This window comes from Prionailurus bengalensis, chromosome A1, assembly GCF_016509475.1.
Source record: "Prionailurus bengalensis isolate Pbe53 chromosome A1, Fcat_Pben_1.1_paternal_pri, whole genome shotgun sequence".
Lineage (NCBI taxonomy): Eukaryota > Metazoa > Chordata > Mammalia > Carnivora > Felidae > Prionailurus > Prionailurus bengalensis.
In genome coordinates this window covers 42,383,667-42,400,835 of record NC_057343.1, presented here as the reverse complement: position 1 = coordinate 42,400,835, position 17,169 = coordinate 42,383,667, and the positions used below count along the sequence as shown (strand labels likewise).

At 34.5% G+C, this 17,169-nt stretch overlaps 1 protein-coding gene across 7 annotated transcripts in view; it reads left to right on the top strand.

Annotated features, from left to right (window-relative positions):
* The window catches only part of PCDH9 (protocadherin 9), a 932,607-nt gene that overhangs the window by 339,271 nt on the left and 576,167 nt on the right, over window positions 1-17,169 (top strand). For 3 of the 7 annotated variants that reach the window (XM_043580250.1, XM_043580225.1, XM_043580278.1), the window contains exon 3: window positions 8,916-9,017. The exons of 2 other annotated variants lie outside the window; for them this stretch is intronic. In XM_043580250.1, coding sequence (XP_043436185.1) covers window positions 8,916-9,017 — 102 coding nt within the window. The remainder of the gene's footprint in view (window positions 1-8,915; window positions 9,018-17,169) is intronic. 2 more of the 7 variants (XM_043580258.1, XM_043580234.1) reach the window with 1 other exon arrangement.

Sequence of the window (17,169 nt, the reverse complement as noted above, 5' to 3'; positions counted from 1 at the left end):
GCACAATGAAACTACAATGTGCAGTGTCAACTGGCATTAATAGGTCTTTGCCTCAGTCACAGAACATGGAATCCTTTTGTAATTTGAAACCTTTCAATGTATTATTGCTCTTGTGAAATGGGCTTTAGAGCAAGGCACAGGAGGGGACCAATGGAGAAATTTTAAAGTAGAGAACACTAGTGTTTGAAGTTAAAATTCTGAGGAATTTTATTTCCTATGCCTATCCATGTCAACTGGTTCAAAAAAGGTACATAAAACTCTAATATAACATAATATCCAGGAAGCATTTAAAGAAAAGTGTTGTAATGTGCACAGAGCCGCTATGATTTGTGGTCCTCATAAAGGTGGTTTTGCATTGCTCCTCCTTCATGAGTAATGACTTGAAATTGTATCCGGTTTATCTATATTAAGTTAGAGAGCTTGGTAGTAATTGCTCATGAAGAATTTACAGCCAGATGTGAGAAAATGTATGGGCTTATTTATGTATTTTATTTACTTAGCAAAATTTTGTCATCCCATGTACCCAGCACCGCGGCACCTTGAAAAAGCTTTGGCACACTGAATGTTCAGTTCTCAGAGCTCTGCTCTTCTATTGCATATTTAGAGGGAACCGGCTAAGGAGTATTGCCATAGGGTGTTACTGTTTGACTCTTCATCGAATTATCAAAAATTCTACGAGACTTATAAATTATTTTCCCCTTTCTTCTCACTCTCATTATATATTTTATTGACAAAAGAAGACAGAATTCAGCCTGATGCAGCATATAAAAAAAAACTGAATGATTATTTTTGGAATATATCTCTATCCATCTATCTTTCTCTCTTTTTCTGGATTTGTGTATAGCCCCTTAAGAAAAGCCTTGAAAGTTCTAGCACAGAAGGAAAATCAACTGAAAAAGCATTGTCAGGAAATGGACAATATACAGAGTTGCTAAAACTCCATAGTAACCGAAGTTATTTATGACGATAGATTGCTCTGAAATATTACTTAAGCAATAATACATTGAAAGAAACTATTCCTCGGTTATGGTACTTGGCACCTCTACATTTTATTAAATTGTTAGAATTATTTGAAAAATATCAGCCAGCTGGTGATAGAGACCATTAAATTTTGGAATAGTGTAGGAGAGAGAAATTTCTAAACAAAGAAAAAAATAAGATGTTTCATCTGGTGCTTGAGCTGTATACCTCTTAATGAATTTCCTCAGACTTTAATTTCGCATTATTAACATTTTTTCCCAATCTTTTTTAAACTTAGATTTGTTAAGATTTTTTTCTGGTTATAAAGTATTCCTTGTGTGTTGACTGGGAACAAATGGGTTTCATTTAGTGTATCATAAAGTAGTAAATTGAGGGAAAGTTTCTACAAATGCTTTAAACGTGATCTACTTGCAACAACAAAATGCACAATAAGAAATACGTTTTTAATTGTTAATTTCACTTGTTCACAAGGAACCATAATTGAATGTATTTGGCCTGTGACAAAAGACTATATGGAATCATCTTTTCTTTTCTCATAAATCCTACATGGAATGGTCAATTTTTGGCTGTTTGTTGAGCAGTAGTGACCACCTCTATCTGGCTAGTCTCTCTGCATACCTGGATTAAAAGTCAAAAGGCTTGTTGGGATAGAGAGCAAAAGAAGTACTATTGAGAAAGAGAAGAGAGGAGGTAATTTTGAGACAACAAGAAGAAAGGAGAATGGTGTCTCTGGACTGAAAGGACATCTGGAATGGGGATTGTGAGAGGGGTGGGGGAAATTTACTCAAAGTGATAAGGGTTATCAGTCAGTTCAGGGAGTTCTGAAGCAGATCCTAGTCAACTGGCTTGCTGGGTGGTCTACTGCCCTGGAAGAACCAAAGTTGGACTTGGGAAAGTCTCTTGGGTGGGGAAATGCTGCAGGCCCCGGCAGTTGAAGAGAAGCTATTTGTTCATGTGTATAATAGGTGACTTCAAACGTATTCACTTAGGTAAGAGAGTACTGTGAGGAAGTTGCTTCCTGCCATGAGTTGCTGAGGGTCCAGTTGGAGAAACAAACCATGAAGACTAAAGCCACTGCTTTGTTTAATGTTTCTACCACAGGTACTCTCAATCTGTGCTACTAGTGCACCTTATTTTTGTGATAGCATCTGTGAGACAAAATACTAATTTTGGGATGCTAATTGCAATGAATGTGTCTGTTGGGAACAAAAAAACAAAAACCAAACCAACCAAACAAAAAAAGAGAACAGCTACAAAGAAATGATCACCTGGAGAGTTAGAAGCCAAAATAATCTAGGTGAATATAAGTCACTGTAAAGACTTTCATTTATTCTTTTACTTCACTTAAAATTTTCACTTAAAATACCTATAAAACATCTAGCGCTGCTGCAGGCATTATGTTACATACTCCTGATAAATTGTCAACAGGATAATCATGTTCCCTTGTAAAGTGAAAAAAGGAAAACTATATTTAAAGAAAGTAGAGAAAGACCTTTATGCTGCAGAACTAGAGAAGGGAAAATTGGCATGTTTCTCACCTGGCTTTAGAGAAACATTCTCTACTGACAAGGGGAGAACTGACCCTGAGCCAAATCAGAAGACACCTAACACCTACATGGTCTTTACTTCTGAAGATGCACAATTTCAAGATTTTATGGTTTTTAAAACTGTTTTACAACCATTTGTGAAAAATCTTGTTGAAATTTTTAACAAAGCCATGCTTTCTATGTGCTTATTCACATTCAGGTATTTGAAAAATTTAGAAAAGGTAAAGAGAAATAAGGAAAATACCTAGGTCCCTGGTACTCCGAATTAACATATGGCAATTAACATGTAACAATATTAACATTTTGTAATATTTCTGTCTCCAATTTTTAAAGAAAAAATACTCTTTTCAAAAAGAGATTGGTAAAACAAACAATTTTTTAAGTTTATTTATTTGGAGAGAGAGAGAGCGAGAGCGAGCATGCACAAGCCAATGTAGGAAGGGCAGAGAGAGACAGGGAGGGAGGGAGGGAGGGAGGGAGGGAGAGAGAGAGAGAGAGAGAGAGAGAGAGAGAGAGAGAATGAGAATACCAAGCAGGCTCTACACTGTCAGCGCAGAGCCCGATGCAGGGTTTGAACACATGAACTGTGAGATTATGACCTGAGCTGAAAGCAAGAGTTGGACGCTTAACCAACTAAGCCACCAGGTGCCCCAAAACAATTTTTAAAAAAATAAACAGATTTCCTGTATACTACAGGTATAATTGATATTCCTTTTGAATCCTTTGATGGTTTATCTTTGTTTCTCATCTTACTTAAGTAATCTCTACCTTGAAATTGATATATATTCTGGCCATCTGAATTTCTGTGATTTGAATAGCTATTTATATGGCATTTGGTTTTAAATTTTATTATACTGCATTTTTATTTTATTCTGTTTTATTTATTTATTTTTAATTTTATTTATTCATTTTGAGAGAGAGGGAGCAGGGGAGGGGCAGAGAGGGAGAGAGAGCATCCCTAGCAGGCTCTGTGCTGTCAGCACAGAACCCCACATGGGGCATGATCTGACAAACCATGAGATCATGACCTAAGCCAAAATCAAGAGTCAGATACTTAACCAAATGAGCCATCCAGGTGCCCCAATTTTAAATCAAAATACCTATTACCCAAGATGAATACCTTTGTGTTCACCACAGTTTGACGAACATTTTAGTTTGTTTTCTAATTATATTTAATGATGACAAGAAAATAAACTATGGAGAAAGATATATAGAAGACAGTAGAAGGCTGTCGATAGCCAGGCTCAAGGCTTCCTAATTTGAAACATGGTAGGCTTCAGGACAGTAAGCGATTCGACCACATTTTCAGAAATGGTAAGAATCTACCCTACGGATCTCTTAAACTATAAATTTTCATCAGCTTCTGGAAATGCTCATAAAATATCTTCTTTCAAGTAAGCATGTTTAGGAATATTCTAAGAGTCCTTCCCTTGTCGGCTTGTAAATAAGAAATTGTTTATGTGTCTATCTGAGAAAGTATTTTAGGAACCCATGGAGAACACCATCAGAGAGGATACTTTCTGAGAAAGTACTCAGACCTCATTTTCTCTATGCTTTGCAGTTTGTTTTTTACATCAACAATAACAACATGAACAGTTAAATGATTGCAGAGAGAGAGCACAAGAGGTAAAAAGAAAACCATGAGTGTGTGGTGTCCTGGAAGGCTGGAGACATAAATATGTTCGGAAGAAAGGAGTTATCAGTTGTGTCAATGAGATGAGACCTGAGAATCACTCTTTGAGTTACTAATGTGGAAATGATTGGTGGTTATGACAGAGCAGTTTCAGTGGGATGGGTGCAGTGAAACCGGACACATATGGGTCCTCGAAAGGAATGCACAGATGTTGAATTCACCAAGTACAGACAGTTCTTTCAATTCTTTTCTGTAAATGTGAATATCTTACTAACCCTCAGAGCTCTTTTTAATCAAAAGTTTTAAGACTGTTTTATAATTCTTCACCAAAATAATTTCTTAAAATGGGTAGGAATAAGATTTTCAGTGGGAGTTTTTAACAAATGGAATTTTTATTTAATGAAACCTATAGCACAGAATTACAAGCTACTGCCTCTATAATGATTGCATGAAATTTATAACAGTGGCATTGAATTTTAGCAAACTACCTTGATTTTATAAGAAGGTAGGGGGAGGAGTAGAATAAAAGGACATATTGTTGCTACTATAGACTTGGGTAGAAAATGTAAAAAAAACACAAAAAACAAAAAAACCCACAACAACCCTTTTTTGCAAAGAAAACAGCTGTGCCTTACTTACGTGATTTTTCATTAAACTTTTGTTGCTTTTGCTACTGTTGATATTCTTCTCTTGATATCATGGCTCTGAAGTCCCTTTTCAGAAATTTGTCAAAAATGAAAAAGCTAATATTCCTGATTATGAGGCAAGTTTGAATAGGTATTTCCTTTCTTTTTTCTCTTCTCATCTCTTCGACTTTTCTTTTTCTTAAAAAAAAATTTTTTAATGTTTATTCATTTTTGAGAGACAGAGAGAGAGCATGAGTGGGGGAGAGGCAGAGAGAGAGAGGGAGACACAGAATCCAAAGCAGGCTCCAGGCTCCAAGCTGTCAGCACAGAGCCTGACGCGGGGCTTGAACCCACGAACCGGGAGATCATGACCTGAACCGAAGTCGGTTGCTTAACCGACTGAGCCACCCAGGGGCCCCTCCCCCCACTTTTTTTTGAGTAGGTATTTCTGTAGGTAGTAAATGACAATTTCCCAAGAACTACAATGGGTGTTTTGGAGAAGCAAACTTTATGCACATATTAAATTGAGACTATTAACTGTAGGTAATGGTAAACATCAAATGGATTCTAAAGTATAAAACAAATGTATTTACAGTGATTTCCATATACTATGATTGTTGTTATCAAGCTCTGGACCTCTCAAGTGATTTGTCTGCAGTATCAAATCTGATTTAGCAAATTCATCTTAACCAAAATTCATTATATAGTTATTCATATCAAATTTGGCAAAAAATTTTTAGTGGGTGAAATCTTGAGACACTTATAATAAATCTTCTTTCCATTTCAGGCTACAGCTCTTCCTGAAATAGCAACTTGTTAGAAAGGATTCCTGGTGATTAAATTGTTCTTCACTTAAGAACTTGTTTTCTTAAAGTTTTGGCTATTTATAGTATTTGATCTCAAAATATTGTTTAGAGTGTTATTTTAAAATTTCTTTTTTTTCTCTAGCTCATAGACTTATAATCCCCAGAGGCTATTTGCATCATAACACTCAAAAATCTTAAAAAATGAGGCAGGAAAAGTGAGTTAAACTTTTCCTTTGATGCCATTTGCTGCTCTACAAACAGGCTGCTCCAGAATTAGACACAGAGGCTTAGGGTTGAGTGAGATCTTGTTGGGATGGAGAGACTTGCTCAGGCATCACGGTCCTATTGCAAACACACTCAGTTTGTTTATATTTCTTTATTGGATTTGGGAGAGAGAGGATGGTGACTAAAGTTCATCCGTGACACCACCACCATGAGGCACCTATCCCATTATTTGGTAGTCTTTCCTAATGTTAAGCCTGATTCTGTAACTTCTCATCATTGGATCCACTGTTAAGTAAGATGCTCTAATAACTTCTGTCCCTATCCCCAAATGAGTTCTCACAGGGTCCGTGGTTAATGCACCGTCAAAATCCTTGCAGTTTACAGAGTCACAAGAATTCATGTCTTCTAGCCTTTGCATATGCTGTTTGTTCTTTTGTGACTATGTGCTAACCATGATTCCTTCATGGGCCCATCTTTCCAGATTCTTCCCATGTATCAAACCCAGGAGTCTAGTCATTCTATCTGTTTTGTCCCTTAGCAACCTGTGCATACATTTTCATGTGGCAATTTCACATATCATTATGGTTATTTCTATGTGTGGTTTCACTGCCAGAGTGAGAGTACAGTATGCACTCAGCAAATGAACAAACACGCCAAATAGAATATGTGCGTCAGTGAGCAAATCAACGAATTACGTAAGGGAGATATGGCAGAGGAGAAATAGCCCGACTCTTGTTACTTAGGAATTCTCTCACTTGGCAAATCTTCACACAAAGGGCATTGAATATATCTGAACCTCTGTCTTCCTCATGTGTTAAAGAAGGTTTATGTTTCTACCTCTCTGCAAAGGTTTCTGGTAGATAATACATAAAATCTCATATGTAAAGGTATAAAGTATTATACAAATATGAGATATTTTTCAGGTTCAAGGCATTATGATATAATCTGTGGGAAAAAAAAAAACCCTAATTATATGACTGATTATATCAGGAAAAGTGAAAACAAATACTAAAGAGCAAGAGATTAGATCAAAAGAGGAGCGAGGCCAAAATTTACTGTATTGTCATGAGCACCAGACAAAGAAATGTTAACCCAGGGATTCTAAACTCTGGGTGCACATTAGAATTACCTAAGCATTAACTGAGCTCTAATTTATCTGGTGTGAGGTAGGACTCAGTTTTTGGTATTTTTTAAAACTTCCCAGGTCATTCCCATATATAGCAAGGGTGAGGGCCACTGCCAGGCCACAGGAATTGAAATGATTCTAGGGAGAAAAACTGCATAGCACAAACATGAGACGTTTTAAAAAAGATTAAACAGCATGAAAAGTTAGAAGGACTAGGGACAGGAATTGAATGATTAAAATGTTTAGGAACATCACAAATGAAAATAACTGTTTTAAGGTCTAAGCTTTTTTCTTTAGAAAGCTAAGGGAGCCACTGTGGAGAGATATGAGAGACAGTCAGTACTTCATAATTAACAGGGAAGTTGTTCAGACAAACTTAGGCACAGGCCAGGAATTAACACTGGCAGGGCAGCATTTTACAGACTACACCTTAAAGTTACTTAGGTTAAAAGCAGAGTTTAAAATGGCTATTGCTACCTGTTTACTTACTCATGAAAAGTTCCTAGAGGAGGTAAGTTTTGAACAGGGTTGAAATGATACTGTTTATACAGAAGACAGGAACACAATAGTGTTTTTCATGTGAAAAAGTTTGGGTTTGGGTTTGAGAGTCATGTCTTCCTAGTCTGTCATATTGCTATTTCCCTTAAACCAACCAACAATGAGGTAATTAACTGATATATTTGAAATTGTAATGAAGGGGATCCTGGAAGTCTTTTTTGGTGTTTATTCCCCACCTTTTCCGTGTTTAAAATTATTTCAAAATAAAAAGTCGTAAGGAATGTAATGTGTTTAAAAATATATTTAAATATATAAAATGGTGGTCTTGAGGTAAAAACATACTGAACTCATACTAAATTCTAAAATTAACTTGCTTTTAAAGTGTATTTGAAAGTCATTTTCTAATAGATTATTCTTTGGCATGGGAAAAGTAAAATTTCATTAGTTAATTGAAATGTGGCATACTAGTGTGAAAAAATAGTATCTTCCCTACTTATGTCATACAAATCTGTGCATATGTTGTAGTCATATAGGAGAGGAAAGGTTATATACCAATGGTGAACCTTTTTTTGGAGGCATTACGGTATCTTTTATTAATGTAGAAACCTTAGAAATCCCAATGTTATGTTTAATAAGTGGCCAAACAGCAATACTTATAAATATTCCTTGCCTTGAATCTAATAAGAGATTTAGGAAAGAAGGAAGCAAGGATAACAGGAAGTGAATAATATCTTATTTTCATATAAAAATTATGTAAGGAATATAGAAAACAACCATTTTAATATTTTCATGGAGAAAGCCCAAGCCATAATTCAATATTTTACTTTCCACAATTCACATCCTTTTCCAAGTGAATTATTTTCGTTAACTTGTTTCAAAGAATCTTGATATTTGGTACAGAAGAAAAGTGACGTAATATTTTAGGACCTTAAACTTTTAGTTTTTCAATTTTGTCTGTTTCAAATGTATCATTTATAAAGGCCATGCATGTGGTAGAGAAGGTATGGGGCTTGGTCCTAGAAAGCTGGGTAACAGCCCAACCTTGAGAAGTGTATTTTGTACGCCAAATCTTCCTCATCTGCAAGTGGGAAAAATAATAATATCTCTGTTACCATGTGTATTGTATATATCAAGCACTTGAATAATATGTCACACAAAGAGTAGCACCATGTAAGATTTAGTTACCCAAATCATAAGAACATATTGCTTAAAAAAAGAAAGGGTAAAATAAAATAGCTACATTTGAGATTTCTTTAGCTTCGCTTAAAACATTTTGATGATTTGTCTATCCTGGGGATTTTTTTTTTTCTTTTTTTGGTAAAGGCTGCATATTAATGCATGTACCTATGAGTATAGATGCTTGCTAGTTCAAATGGTACTCCTTTGATTAGACTCTTAGCAAACAGCCATGTCTCTCAATAGACACCCTGAATGTGGAGTAGTTTGTCACAATTATTTGGTAATCTCTTTCAGTGTAACTCACACAGCAAAAGTGACAATATTCCTGTCACTCCTCAGAAATGTCCCAGCTCTGCGGGTTTCCACATTCAGGAGAATGAAGAAAGCCATTACGAGGTATGCCATATCTCTATAGAGACCATGTTAGTAGTGAGCAATATGCATTTTCCTAGTGATTGTATATAGTCTGAGTTAACTATTATAAACATTTTCTTTGCCATCCTCTTTTATGTTCATATTTTTATGCTAGTACTTTTTTAAACAACTTAAATAAAGAATTTTAGAACAAAAAGCAAACAATAATATCTTTCCTCTTTGGTAATAGTGCAGCTGTTAAATTCAATATTCTTGCCATTGAATGCAAAGTGTTGATTATTACCTATTTTTGGAGAAAGTAATGAGCAACTTTCTTTTGGAGTTAAAGATTCTTAATTGATTCATTTTTATTAGTTGAGCTAAAAGATGTGAACATGTATTTGTTGAAAGATTTATTTGCTTCATATCCTACAGTTAGGGAAGGTAGAGAAGACCATGTTGCTTAATATGAACAGGGTAACTGGAATTTTTATTAATCTTTTCTCTTTCTTCTACCTTTTCTCAGCTTGATTCTTTACTTCCTCATTTTTTGAATTGAAAATAAAAATTACCTTCCTTTTTGCTTAACGAGTCCATCCACTGTAAAATGTAGAAGATCCACATTTTGTTGTTTTTTCTTTTATCTTTTCTTTTTTTATGTCGTGAGGGCTATTCTAGTACCAATCGTTCTAACAGGACGGGTTGCAAAAATCTATTATATTTATTTTAATTTATTAAAATTGTAGTATAAAACACAGAATATTTACCATTTTAATCATTTTAGAGTTACAGTTAGTAGTGTTGAGTATGTTCACATTATATAATAGATCAATTTTTTAAGATCAATGTTTTTAAGGAATTGTGTTTCAATAGTTAACTCTAATATTAACACACACATATTTGTTTCATGTATTTCTGCAGTCATAACATATGGATTGCAGAGAGATGATGAATAGATAGATAATATGTATATGTATATGTGGTTAATAGCATGTATTCTATTTTCTCATTGAAGCTAGTTTTTTCCCCAATTTCCTTAAAGTTATTGAAAACATTTTTATTAGTAGTAGTAGTACAGAGTTGCTTTTTAAAAGGTATTTATTTATTTATTGTGAGTGAGAGAGAGGGTGGGGGAGGGGCAGAGAGAGAGAAAGAGGAGAGAGAGAGGGAGGGAGAGAGAGAATCCCAAGCAGGCTCCGTGCTTAGTATGGAGCCTGATGCAGGGCTCAATCTCATGACTGTGAGATCATGACCTGGGCTGAAATCAAGAGTCAGACACTTAAATGACCAAGCTACCCAGGTTCCCCAGTACAGGTTTTTCGTACTAGTTTTTGCCAAGTAAAGGCATCTGTCATTCTCAAAACTCCCAGTAGTAATGTGGGTCAGAGAAACTATTTTGATTAATAGAAATTTTACTGAGTAAGCAACTTCTTTCTAACAAACCATTAATTGAGATGGAAAAATGTTAAAGTGATATTTTGGTCAGTTTTATCTCCTAATACTTCCTTCACATATTTTATTTTTCTTGGTGTGGATCTAATTATTCAGAAGCATCCTTCTTACCTATAGCATATGTTCTTCTTCCTATTTTGCTTTTATTTCCTCTCTCTTTCTCCAAAATCTCAATCACTTGGCAGTTGAGAGAAGAATGGTAATTTAACCTCTTGATTTATCATCATTAGTGTGTATATTTCAAGTGTGTAGAACATGGAAATTTCTCCCATGAATCACCCTTATTGCGTCCAATAATAACACAAGAACAGTTATTTTATGGCATAAATAAATAAGTTTTATTCATAAATAAAAACTCATGTAAATATTTACAAAGCCCATGCACAACATTCTGAAAGCCAGTGAAATCCCGAAGATTTCCTTATTTTTTGTAGAGAATTTAAATAAGCCAAAATTAAAATAGTTTTCTGTGAATGGTATTTTTATTCTTCCCTGGATATTTTATAAGGCCCAATGCACAAGAGCACAGTTTGTACAGGGTTTATTTGTCTAGAGAAGATAGGTAAGAAAGAAAAAATGATACTCCAAGTTATCATGTTGACTTATATTATGATTCCAATTATCAAAGAACAGTGAAAGTAAATCTGTTATACTTATAAACAAAAGAAAGTAAACAAATTATTTTTTTAAAAATCCCCAAATTCTCATTTAACCATCATATTCCAGGCCCATTGTAGTCTGAATGGTTTCAGATTAGGTCATCTCTAAGGTCCTCTCTCTTTCTAGTGGTCTATGATACTAAATAAAGATAATGACATTGACAGCTGATATTTTTGTGGCACTGATACTTAGTGCTGGGGTCTGTTTCAAGCTCTTTATGGGTATATTTGGCCATCATTTACATTTTGTCCTTTAAATGGCTTTTCATTTTGTTATTTGTTAAATGGCTTTTCATCATAATATACCTAATTTACTGAGTATACTTTTTTTTTTTTTAACACAGAGAAAATCTCTGCTGACGTTTCTTAGAAAATAAAACTTGGAGACAGAAGTAATGCCTCTTTTGCAGTGTTATAAAGCATTCTGTAAGGGACACCTGGGTGGCTCAGTTGGTTAAGTGTTCAACTCAGGTCATGATCTCAATGTTCATGAGATTGAGCCCTGCATCAGGCTCCATACTTACAGCACAGAGCCTGCTTGGGATTCTCTCCCTCCCTTTCTCTGCCCCTCCTCCACTTGTGTTTTCTCTCTATCTGTCTCTTTTTGTCTTTCGCTGTCAAAATAAGTAAACTTAAAAAAAAAGCATTCTGCAACACAGGGTTTCTGTATAATGTTTAATGTCTATAGAACAATAGCAAAGGGGATAGTTTCAGTAACCAGTTCCTTAAAAGTTCTTGATCTAATATTAATCATTTTTGAAAATTAATAATGGAAATTGATCATAACCTACAAAATTGGTTCCTGTGCTATGCTGTTATTATTTTTCCTTTACATCGAATAATGTGGTAAGCCTGGTAAATATATTACTAATTTTTTATTTTCTCACAATTTATACTTTCCCACTTTAATCACTTTACTAAAGTAAAAAAAACATGTTAGGTCTTTTTATCATAAAAATATTTAATTGAATAAAGCCATACTGTTCAAGTAGAAAGTCATATTTTTGTCAACTAATATTGATTAATCTGAATGAAGCTATTAAGTTTGTATTACAACTTTAGATACAAAACAAAACCAAGGCTGTATGACCAGCAAAGTTTTAATCATTCTTAAATTATCGGACTTTGCCCATCATGCTTAACTTAGATATAACAATTACTGCTCACTCATAGAGGAATGCTAGTATCAGCTAATGGGTAATCTTTTAGCAGACATTATTCCAGACTCTTCATATATATTACCAAATGTTGTCTAATCTATGATGTTAAGATGTTAATGTATAACAGTTTAGCATAACCCATGCTATAATTTCATTTACCATTGAGAAGAATTGCTATTGATTAAACTCTTGTAAGTGCTTATATATGATTTCCTTAATATGTATCCCACTTTAAGTTATGTTAAAGTATAAGAAAGCTTACATATTAGAATCATTAAAATGTAGCTCATTTTAATTCTGACAGCAACCCCATTATTCCCATTTTACAGATAGGGAAACTGAGGCACACGGAAGTTACGTAAGTTGCTTGCATTCACACAGGTAGTAACTAATGGAGCTGGAATATAACCACAGGAACTACAAGGTTAATTACCCTAAGATAGTATTGAAGTCAAAACAAATTCGCAGGCTATTTAGTCATCAGGGACCATGGAGATTATATATTCATATTACTGAGGCATAAGTTGAAGACAAGAAAGATGGAGGAGCTTGCCCTAGGTCACAGAGCTAGCTAGTGATAGCACTAGGATTAGATCCAGGCTTTCTGATCCTTGAGTGACCTAATGACTACTTCTAAGCTACGTAAAAAATTTCTATGCAAATGTTAGAGAAAATAGTTCATATTTGAAAATTTTTCTTAAACTAGATTTTAAATAAGGTCTGGAATTTAAACGAATTGTCATGTTTAAGTTTTCCTGACAGAGCTCTGTCACTGGATACACAAAGCCTTCATAGTTAAAATACAAGCATAGAAATGATCAAGTGCACATTGTTTTCATGCCATAAATGCATATTACCTTTACTAAGCCTCTTTGATCCATAAATTTTATTGTCATTTCCCTTCTATTATGTTCAGTTCCCTTTACCCATGAAATAGCATAGCATGCAAGTGGATAGAGCTTTCAGTGTCTATATTCTGCAATCTGTAGGAAAATGTCTCATAGTTATTGGAATTCACACAAGACTGCATCTCAGTATGAGTAGCTGTTCCCTGTCACTGTTTTTGATGCTTGAGCTAAAGTATTTTTACAAAATGGTCTAGTGTTCAGTGTATGAATTTTTGAGATAAGACTTTTCCCTTGTAGCAATGAAATCCGAAAATCAATGTCAGATGAAAATCTTAGCTCTAAGAGTTAGGGAGATTGGTGGAAGACTTTTAAAATAAGTATGAATTTTAGCCGCCAGACTTTGGAAATGTGGCAGTTATCACAAGTGTGAAATTCATGGGTACAGATGGTTGATCAAGATATCCCAGGATGGACCACTACTATAAATCTCCAGACCAAAACTGGGAAAACAGTTTTGATAAGGAAAATGTTTTTAACCTTTTACATAAATTTGTGACACAGGGTTTGCTGGTCAGAGATACATAGAAGTTAAATTATCATTGGCTTCACAAACATTCCAATGGTGTCATTTGATGGAAATATTTAACAGAATAAAAATATGTCAAATGGAGAGTGAGAGGAGCATGTGGGAAGAGAATAGAATTAAAATGTATTAGATTATTACTATTATTTTGTGTGTTGCATTTCACATTCATAACCTCATTTAGGACAATAAGTCTTCCAGGTAAGTATACTTTTCCCACCATTAAAGATGGAGTTACAGGTATACCTTGAGCTTGGGTTCACCGAAACAAAGGCACACTGAGAGCTAGGAGAACAGTGGTTCTCCATGTTTGTAACCATAGCATAGAACACTCTAATTTAAATTAATAATATCAAATGGAGTAATAGCAAAATGATAACATTATCTGTTACGTTCAAATAAAAAGGGAAAGATATAAAGCCAAAAGGCTTTTGCTTTTGTCTCACTTGATCTTGGTCTTTTCTTTTTTCTCTTCTCTTTCCTTTCCTCTTTTCTGTATTTATTACAGATTAACTTTGACTTAATTAACTAACAGTCTGGATCTAAATAAACAGAATCTAGTATATGAAATATTACACTACATACTTACATTTTCCTGTTTTTGGTGTTTTATATAGTTGTGTGACCCAAGCAGATTTAATTTTCAAAGAATAAATGTGTTCTGTCCTTAGAATAGAGATTACAGTTGATATCAGCTTTTAAGTTAAAGTAATTAATAGTCAAATAATTTAGCAATAATTACATGTTATAATATTTGGGAGTAATTTTATCTAATAATACCAAATTAATTCACAACCCAGTTTGTTTTCATTTTTTTTTCATTTACCTTTTCTAAAATCCCAAAGGTAAAAATATTTAAGATATACACACACACATACACGCACACACACTCTTATTATATACATTGATATACATATATATTTTGGGAATAATTCTCAGTATATCAAAATATTTAAATTCTCAGTAACATCTAAGATTACCCGCCAAAATGATAAAAGCTGTGTTACACTTCAGTCACTTATGGTGAAACTTTGCATATATTACAGTCAGTAGAGAAAGGATGCTACACGACAGACCAGCTCACTCACTAGATAAGGATTTATTCCTCTTTTCATTCTTTTATCATTAAGGACCCAAATCTGCACTTTAGCAAAATAACAAAAAATACGTATCATGGTTTGCAGCTTGTTAGGGTTAAGTTCTCACATGCCCAACTGGGAAAAGTCAAAGATCTTACTTACATGCCATTTTATGTAAGATTAGCCTTGTGGACAGTTTCTAACAAATCCAGGGACAATTGCTGACTACTATTTTAAACCATACTTAATGACTGATTGAAAAGTCTCCTTGATATGTATTTGTCATGTGTGGTTTATATTATATAGAGATAAATTTTCCCTACATCTTTGAATTTTTGTTAATTACCACTTATTTGCTACCAAGTCAGTATAGATAAATTTGAAACAAATTACTAAGAAGTCAAAGAATTTATAGTACAATAGTACACAGACACTACATACATTCATGTCTAATGCCTATGTATGATGTTTTCTACAAACACATTAATATTGTTATTTCACAGTATAAACTTATGTTTGAAAATCATAGGAGGTATTAGCAGTATGGAGTAATATAAAAATATACATATTTCACCAAATCTCTCCTACTTATCTCTGCCTTCTGAATGTGGTTTAATTTAATGTTTTAAATGGAGCCATAAATACATCCCCTAAGCCAGATAAACAGAGATTGGGTGCTAGACATTCTTTCCTTTGTTCTCACCCATAAACATGATGTCGAGACTGTTCTGTGGAGTGGAAGCAAATTACCCATCTTCCCCTTGTTGACCTTTTCCATAATTGTACTGAAACCAGTCTGTAAATCCTACATTAATAATCCCTGTCTGCCTGCCTGCCACAAATAATCATCCAACAAATATACCAAAGATTCTGTTACATGATATGCTAAGTACATCATGCTGAGCAGGCAGGCACACGTACTTCTTTTTGTCTCAGGTATTACAGGGGACACATTTTTATATTCAGCAAGTTGCCATAAAGTGCAAGCAGTGGTACAGTAAGATATGTTCAAGAATCAAGAACACATGGCAGGAGCAAATTTAACCTAGGAGAGGAAAACATAATAATGTTACTGTAAGGCTTGAATGAGTCTGACCAGGTAAATGATCAAGAGTGGTGTGATTTCTGTGGTTGTGGACAAATGAGAATGTTTCTCAGAAAGATTGCCTGTGTGAAGCCTAGGTGTGGGGAAGAGGCATCACAGGTTTGAGGAAATTTCCATTGGGTTATTTCTCTTCTCAATTCAGATGTCTTTTGGCTCTATTATCAAGACATCATCCTGGCTCATAATAGAGAATGGCAATAGCTATCAAACTTGTAATGCAATATTCACATATACTTAAAAAAAATTAAGTTTATCTTGAGACAGAGCGAGCGAGCATGAGCTGGGTAGGGGCAGAGAGAGAGGTAGAGAGAGAATCCACAGCAGAGAATCTGATGTAGTGCTTGAACTCAAGAACCATGAGATCAAGAACCTGAGCCACAATCAAGAGTCAGATGCTTAACCGACTGAGTCACCCATGTGCCCCTCTACATATACTTTTGATTATTAAGAACAGTGACTATATAATGTTTCTCAATGCGTGTTCAATATTGTTGTTTTAAAAACTTTTGAACAATTGTGAAATCAGATATGCATATTAATAGATGCATTCCTACAGATTTGGATTTTTAAGTGAATTTTATATATAATAATTGCATATACTGTATATGAATATATGTAATAGATATTACTTAAGGTTGCATCTGTATGTGGATGTGCAAATCTGATTTTATATGTAATAATTGATAACCCCCTATTATTTATTTATTTATTTTGATTTTATTTATTTTTTATTAAAATTTTTTCAAATGTTTATTTATTTTTGAGAGAGACAGAGTGCGAGTAGCAGAGGGAAGGGAGTGGGAGACACAGAATTCAAAGCAGGCTCGAGGCTCTGAGCCGTCAGTACAGAGCCTAATGCGGGCTTGAACCCACGAACTGCGAGATCATGACCTGAGCTGCAGTCAGATGCTTAACCCACTGAGCCACCCAGGCACCCCAAAAGCTCCCTACTATTAAGAAAGTGCACATTAATGTTTTCCAGAAGCTAAATAAATATACTTGATCCATTGGGGATTGTTCCATTGGAAATTCATGGAGAAGATTTCAGTTTGATTCCCTGTATTCCAGCAACAGCTATAAATCAGTGATCAAATTTTCCTCTAACTTAAGTTTTTTTTTTTTCCATTACTTAACCCTGTGTAAAGGATGGCCATCACCCTCTTTTACTTTTTATTATACATGTTCTGCCAATTTCTTCTTCACCACAGAGCAAGTGGCCTTGGGTTTATTCACAAGAAGAACCACATTTGACAGATTTGCTGATGGTGTCAGCCATGGTTGCATGCTTGATGGACAGCACCAAACCTT